Consider the following 8,079-nt stretch of genomic DNA (forward strand, 5'->3'; position numbering starts at 1 on the left):
TCTTCTTTGCACTCCCTCCATGGCAAGAACATCCTTACTCAGATAAGGAGACCAAAACTGCACACTATACTCCAGATGTGCTCTCACCAAAGCCCTGTATAACTGTAGTAAGACTTCCTTGCTCCTGTACTCAAATCCGCTTGCAATGAAGGCCAACATACCATTTGCCTTCCTAACTGCTTGCTGCACCTGAATATTTGCTTTCAGCGACTGGTGTACAAGGACACCCAGGTCTCTTTGCACCTCCCCCTTTCCCAATCTGTCACCATTCAGATAATAATCTACCTTTCTGTTTTTACAACTGAAGTGAATAACCTCACATTAATCCAAGTTATACTGCATCTGCCATGCATTTGCCCACTCACCCAACTTGTCCAAATCACATTGGAGCCTCTTTGCATACTCCTCACAACTCAGTTTCCTCCCCAGCTTTGTGTCGTCTGCAAACCTGGAAATGTTCCCTCACCCAAGTCATTAATATATATTGTGAATAGCTGGGGCCCAGGCACTGATCCCTGTAGTACGCCACTCGTCACTGCCTGCCACCTGGCAAAGGCCCGTTTATTCCTACTCTCTGTTTCCTGTTTGTCAACCAATTCTCAGTCAATGCCAGTATATTACCCCCAATCCCATCTGCTTTAATTTTGCACACGAACCTCTTATGTGGGACCTTATCAAAAGCCTTCTTAAAATCCAGATACAACACATCCCCTGGTTCTCCTTTATCTATTCTACTAGTTCCATGCTCAAAAAGCTCCAGTAGATTTGTTAAGCATGATTTCCCTTTCGTTAACCCATGCTGTCTTTGTCCAAACCCGTTTATGCTTTCCAGGTGCTCTGCTACCACATCCTTTATAATCGACTCTCGCACTTTCCCCACTACTGATGTAAGGCTAACTGGTCCGTAATTCCCTGTTTTTTCTCTCTCTCTCCTTTTTTAAATAGTGAGGTTACATTTGCCTCCCTCAAATCTGTAGAACATTTAGAAAATTATAATACAATCATGCAGAGTCAACATGGATTTATGAAAAGGAAATCAAGTTTGCCAACATTATTAGCATTCTTTGAGGATGTAAGAAGCAGGGTAACTGAAGGGGAACCAGTAGATGTAGTGTATTTGTATTTTGAAAAGGCATTCGCTAAAGTGCCATGCAAAATGTTACTACACAAGGTAAGAGCTCGTGGTGTTAACGGGTAATATATTATTTATTTTATTTATTTAGAGATACAGTACTGAAACAGGCCCTTCAGCCACCGAGTCTGTGCTGACCATCAACCACCCATTTATACTAATCCTACATTAATCCCATTACCCTCTCACATCCCCAACTTCCCTCAATTCCCCTACCACCTACCCATACTAGGGGCAATTTATAATGGCCAATTTACCTATCAACCTGCAAGTCTTTGGCTGTGGGAGGAAACCGGAGCACCCGGTGAAAACCCACGCAGACAAAGGGAGAACTTGCAAACTCTGCACAGGTAGTACCCAGAATCGAACCCAGGTCGCTGGTACATGCTTACTAACAAGAAACAGAGAATTAGGATAAAGGTGTCACTTTCAGGTTTGCAAACTGGAACTCGTGGAGTGCCACAGGGATCAGTGCTGGGGCCTCAACTACTTACAGCCTATATTAATGATTTGGATGAAGGGATCGAGTGTATTGCAACTAAATTTGCTGTTGATACAAAGAAAGGTGTGAAAGCAAGTTGTGCGGAGGACACAATGAGTCTGCAAAGAGATAAAGACAAGTTAAGTGTGTGGGAAAAATTTGGCATATTAAGTATAATGTGGGAAAATGTGAGGTTATCCACTTTGGTATGATGTAGAGAAAAGCAGAATGTTATTTAAATAGAGAGAGACTGCAGAATGCTGTGGTATAGAGGGATCTGAGTGTCCTCTTATATGAATCACAAAAAGTTAGCATGGAAGTACAGCAAGTAATTAGGAAGGCTATTGGAATTTTGGCCTTTATTGCAATGGGGTTGGAGTAGAAATGTAGGGAAGTCTTGCTACCACTGTACAGCGTGTTGGTGAGACCACACCTTGAGTGTGTATACAGTTTTGGTCTCCTTATTTAAGTAGGACAATACTTGCATTGGAGGTAGTTCAGGCAAACATCACTAGGTTGATTCCAGGGATGAAGATGTTGTCTTATGAGGAACGTTTGACCTGGTTGTGCTACACTCATTGGAGTTTAGAAGAATGAGAGGTGATCTTATGAAACATATAAGATACTGAAGGGGCTTGACAGGGTATTTACTGAGATGATGTTTCCCCTCATGAGGGAATCAAGAACTAGGGGGAACAGTTTCAACATAAGGGGGCTCCCATTTTCGATGGAATTGAAGAGGAATTTCTTCTCTCAAAGGGTTGTTGTTCTTTGGAATTCTCTACCCAAGAGGATGGTGGAGGCTGGTCATTGAATATATTCAAGGCTGAGTTAGACTGACTTTTGATTTACAAGGGAGTGAAGTGTTATTGGGACACGCAGGACAGTGGAGTTGAGACTATGATCAGATCTGCCATGATCTTATTGAATGGTGGAACAGACTTGAGTGGCGGAATGGCCTAATCCTGCTACTAGTTATTATGTTCTTGCATTATAATGCCAGGTGGAATTAAAAACTTGACTTGTGCAAAAATCCCTGCTCCAGCAGGTATTCCCATTCATGGAGCAGTGCAGATGTTGGGTTGTTCCTGGATGTCACTAAATTGTTATAAAACTACCAAAGAAAACCTGATCAGCAGAAGCTGAGTGCTGCAGTGGAATCAGACACTGACACTCTTTGTATTACTGATCATCCTTTGTGGTTGGTCATAATGAATATTAATTGAAATATTACATTCATGTCTTTTCTAGTTTCTACCTCAATTGATCTTGAGTTACAAGAGATATTTTTCTTTCCTTCTGTCAGCAAATACTTAAAGGAACCAGAAGGATTGTGATGATTCCCCGGCACAAGGATATGTACAGTCCACTCCTTCTAACACAGAGTAGGTACATTATCACTCCCAGAGCTCAGAAACACAGACAGGCCATGAGTTCCACAGTCACAGAGAGCAGAAGCAGTCAGACTCACACTGATCCCAAGTTCCAGAGACACATTTTCAATCCAGCAGACAATCAAACAAAGCAGGAGAGGCAGAAGTTGTTTCCAATTCACCCCAACTCAGTACTGCTGAAAGGTAGATCCATCAATCTCAGTTCAAAATCACACCCACTATCAGATTGAAAGGCACCGGATCAATCCCACAAGAGTGCACCCTAAGCTACAAATTAAATATGAGGTAGAGCAGCTGATGGAAAGGTACAGAATGAATCCTAATAATGTAGCCCAGACTGCAGACTGAGTGACAGATTACAATGTAGTACAAACATCTGATACAGTATCAAAAGGAAAGTTACAGTATTATGTCAATTAATGCACACTGCACTACACATTACATACCAATCCAATAATCTCTGCAAGAGCTGTACTGAATGATATCGTATCAATTGAATGATTCTGATTATACTGAGCATGCCATGTGTGTGTTTGAAATATATGTTGTCATTCACAAATGTGTTCATACAGTTGCAGACTAAATACTAGTCCAAAAAGCTCAGACCACAACTGAGTAAAACACACAGTTAAAATGTGCAGTGGTTAATATTTTAAAATACCAGTGAGACAAGAAAATAGTGATACATTATGGTGTCCAACAAATAGTTCTCAATAGCATCCCGTAGATACATATTAAGTACAGGTACAGAAGAATTCCACACTCATACAGCACCAGCGTCACATAGATACAGAATGTATCACGTTTGCAGACAATACCAGTAGCTGGGAGATACAAAATTCATCCCACTGTAATGGACTGTCCTAGAGACAGACACATAAAAAATAAATTGTAACACACATTCAGTACCAGAGACTGCCAAATGCAAAATGAGCCCTGGATATGCACACGCAGACTGTACCAGAAACTGACTGATACAGAATGAGACCCACACTCATACGTAGTACCAGAGGCTAACAGGTAAAGAATAAATACAATATTCACTTCCAGTACCAGAAAATAATATATGCATAACAGATATCACTCACATACACGAGCAGAGATTGACAGACAACAGAATGAATCCCACAATCTCATTCAGCACCAGATACTGACAGGTACAGAATGAATCCCATACACACTGTACTAGGCACTGAAAGACATAGGAAGAATTGCACAGTCACATACAATAGAAAACACTGACAGATACTGTAGGAGTCACATGCTCACAATCATTACCAGATACTGTTGAAAAGAGAGTTAATCCCACACTTGCATTCATTGCGAGAGACTGAGATACATAAAAGATATCCACACTCACATAGAGTAACAGAGACTGACATGCAGAACTTGAACCACACATATGCATAGTAGCAAAGTCTGAAAGGTATTGAGTCAATCCCATAATCAGATACAGTGTCAAAGACTGATAGGCATATTTGAGTTCACTTCCATAGAATAACAGAGATTTTCATGTACAGAATGAACCTTATTTCACATTCAGTCTGGATACTGATAGATACACAATGAATCCTACATTCATGTTCAATACCAAGTTCAGACAGACACCATATATACCCCCCACTTATTCACAGTATCATAGACTGACAGACACAGAGTGAATCACAAAATCAATTAATTTCAGAGACCAGCAGATAGAGAATTAATCTCACTCTCACAGAAAGAACCAGAGATTGACATATATACATTGATACCCAAGCTCACATAAAATGACAGACACATAATTAAAACCATGGCATATAAAATACTTTAGACTGACACATAGAGAATGAATCACACAGTCACATTCTGACTGTAAAGAGTGGTGCATACAGAATGAATCTCACACTCACATTTAGTTCCAGACACTGACAGATACAGAATGATATCCACATTCAGCCACAGTAGCAGATAGATAGAGAAGCTGCCACGCATACAATACTCATGATTGACATACAGAATGAATCACACAATCACATTTAGTTTCACAGACTGATACTCAAATAATCTCACACTCAGACACAGTACCACAGACAGATAGATGTGGAACTAAACTCACTGTCACATAATGTACCAGAAAGTGTCAAAATTAATCTCATAAAGTACAAAAGATGGATGGAATTTGTCTCACACTCAATGTAATCACCTACACTGAGCACGCCAAGCGCAAGACGGTCACTGCCATGGATGTGGTGTAAGCTCTGAAACGGCAGGGCCGCACTCTCTACGGATTCGGCGGCTGAACAATTCGACCCTTTTCAGCAAACACACAACAAAGGCTCTTCTAAGAGCCACCCACCGCCTCACAGAGCGAGCAGTGACCGAGAAACGGGAGCTGGGATAGGCTGTTCAGAACAGTTCAATCAATCTGAAATATTTCAGAATTCCAGCATTCGCAGTATTTTACTTTTAATTCTTTGTTCAATCAATCTGCTGTGTTCGGGATGAAAAAAAATGGAATCCCCGAATTTGACATTTCAGTTGCAGCAAGGATGTGCAGTGGATTTGATTTTCTAAACGGGCTGTGTAAACAGTGCCCGAGGCTCCACAGTTAGTCCCCAGTCGACACATGCCCTCAGTGAAAAGCCACATCACTCCTCCAGAATCACTCATTGTTTTCATAGAATTTCAAAATGATTTGCTGCAATGAGGGAATCCGGGAGTTTTGCAGCAGCCGTTGAATCGGTCACTGGAACCAGACCCACTTGTGTTGTTATTTCCCCCGAGACGGTGTTTCCTGCACTGAAATTGACAGGGTTTGTGAAACTGATCAGTTTCAGCTCAATCATTCAGGGACCTGGAATTCCCACAGTTTGAGCCCGCGCTATCCCGAGCTCACTTCTGATTGGTCACCCTCTTCTCATTCACATGTCTTAACCAATCGCAGAGCTTCGAATTAGGAAATACAACAAATCACTGGCTTAAATTGGCAGACAGTTTGAATTCGAAAAAGCCGCCATTTCAGTGTCGGAAAGAAGCGAATTGATGGAAAATCTGGCGTTAGTTTAAAGCTGTTCGTAAAATCGCGCCACGACTTTGTGCTGATAAAAGCGGAATAAAAAAAGTTTGTGATGGGTTATATATATTATGTAGTTTTAATCTGTGATTTTTTATCTACTTATCTGTAACTGGCGGTAAAAGACTCTATTCAGCAATCTGTAACGGGACAAATAACTCAAAATTGGTGTTGAAGTAATAAATTAGACAGGTTAGAGGGGACAGTGAGAAATCACTGAAACAGATGCTTAAACATTTGAAATAGTTCTCAGTCGGTCCTGTTACTGACATTTTGGAATCAGACAGGAACCAGCCCTTTCACAGAGACTGTGGGTGGCTCTGAAAAGAGCCTTTGGTTTATTAGATGACATTTTGGCCGCTTTACTTTTTCTGGGAGCTCTGAGCGCTGGTTTTCTTGGGCAGCAGCACGGCCTGGATATTGGGCAGCACCCCACCCTGAGCGATAGTCACTCCTCCCAGCAGCTTGTTGAGCTCCTCGTCGTTGCGCACGGCCAACTGCAGGTGTCTGGGAATGATGCGGGTCTTCTTGTTGTCCCGGGCCGCGTTGCCAGCCAGCTCGAGGATTTCAGCGGTCAGATACTCGAGCACAGCAGCCAGATAGACCGGGGCTCCGGCACCCACACGCTCAGCATAGTTGCCCTTTCTTAGGTGCCTGTGAACACGGCCCACCGGGAACTGCAGCCCAGCCCGGGAGGAGCGAGACTTGGCCTTGGCCCGAGCTTTGCCGCTGGTCTTTCCTCTTCCAGACATTTCCACAATCTCACAAATACTTTCACAAAGAATGGATATTTTCCGCAGCATTTACTTTACTTGTAGACTGAAAACTCTCCCCATTCGTCGCTACTAAATTCACCTCATTTGCCTATATTCTTCACCAATCAGGTCACTGACAAACAGAAGTGGGCGGGATTTACCGCCACAACATCAGAAGCAGAAAATTTGTCAATTTCAAAAAGCCCGCCAATTTCATTGTCGGAAAGGAGTGGATTAAAATAAATGTCATCCTTAGTCAAATAATTAAAACCCCTTCCCTTTATTTTGTTCCATTCAACTCTTTCCGTCACCAATTACAGACGCGGGTTTAAAATGTTGTTTAAATTGTGGATCTTTCTTCAATCGCTTTCAAACTGTCCCGGGCGGTACTAAATCCCTGTTCACAGCACTTCCCTGAAGGGAAACATTCAGTTTATCTTCAATCAGAGCCCAGTGTCCTTCTCTGAAAAGAGGGAGCCGGATCGAGTCCTCAAACAGCCCTTAGTCTGCTGTGTAATAATCCCATTCCGGGCTGTTACACTGCGGAGAGTTGCTGTTGATAAAATTATGAATCAGTTCACATTTCAGGAAGAGAGTGAAGGGACTGAGGTCTGACTCTTACCGCTGAAAGCAGCTGTTAATGCGGTCATTCAGGGGCTGTGCAAAACAACAAAAACAGCTTTAAGCAAAAAAGGAAAGGCGGATGAGCGGATTATGGGTTTTCGTTCGGTTTATGGGACAGCAGACAAAAACACAGCAGTGGGACATTTATTATGTTACACATTGTCTCAAAATGATTTCATAGAGATGTTCAGCTGCAGCTTTTTCAGAGAGATTGTGGGTGGCTCTTAAAAGAGCCGTTGTGTTTGGGATCTTTTTTCAGTCCATTGTGCAGTTTTACTTGGAGCTGGTGTACTTGGTCACCGCCTTTGTCCCTTCCGACACGGCGTGTTTGGCCAGCTCCCCGGGCAGCAGCAGGCGCACGGCCGTCTGGATCTCCCGGGAGCTGATGGTGCTGCGCTTGTTGTAATGGGCCAGGCGGGAAGCCTCACCCGCGATGCGCTCGAAAATATCGTTCACAAACGAGTTCATGATGCTCATGGCCTTGGAGGAGATGCCGGTGTCGGGGTGAACCTGCTTCATCACTTTGTAGATGTAGATGGAGTAACTCTCCTTCCTCGACTTTCTCCGCCTCTTACCGCCCTTTGCTGATGGTTTACTCACAGTTTTCTTGACGCCCTTCTTAGCAGCTGCTTTCTTCT

The 8,079-nt window shown here is 42.7% G+C and overlaps 1 protein-coding gene across 1 annotated transcript; it reads right to left on the minus strand.

Moving 5' to 3' along the window:
* Positions 1-6,424: 6,424 nt before the first annotated feature.
* Positions 6,425-6,814, minus strand: LOC137345332 (histone H2A-like). Its single transcript, XM_068008828.1, has one exon. It carries the CDS (start codon positions 6,812-6,814, stop codon positions 6,425-6,427), a length of 390 nt encoding a protein of 129 aa, XP_067864929.1.
* Between the last annotated feature and the right edge of the window lie 1,265 nt (positions 6,815-8,079).

The sequence above is a fragment of the Heterodontus francisci genome, chromosome 28 (genome assembly GCF_036365525.1).
Source record: "Heterodontus francisci isolate sHetFra1 chromosome 28, sHetFra1.hap1, whole genome shotgun sequence".
In the NCBI taxonomy this organism is placed as follows: Eukaryota; Metazoa; Chordata; class Chondrichthyes; order Heterodontiformes; family Heterodontidae; genus Heterodontus; species Heterodontus francisci.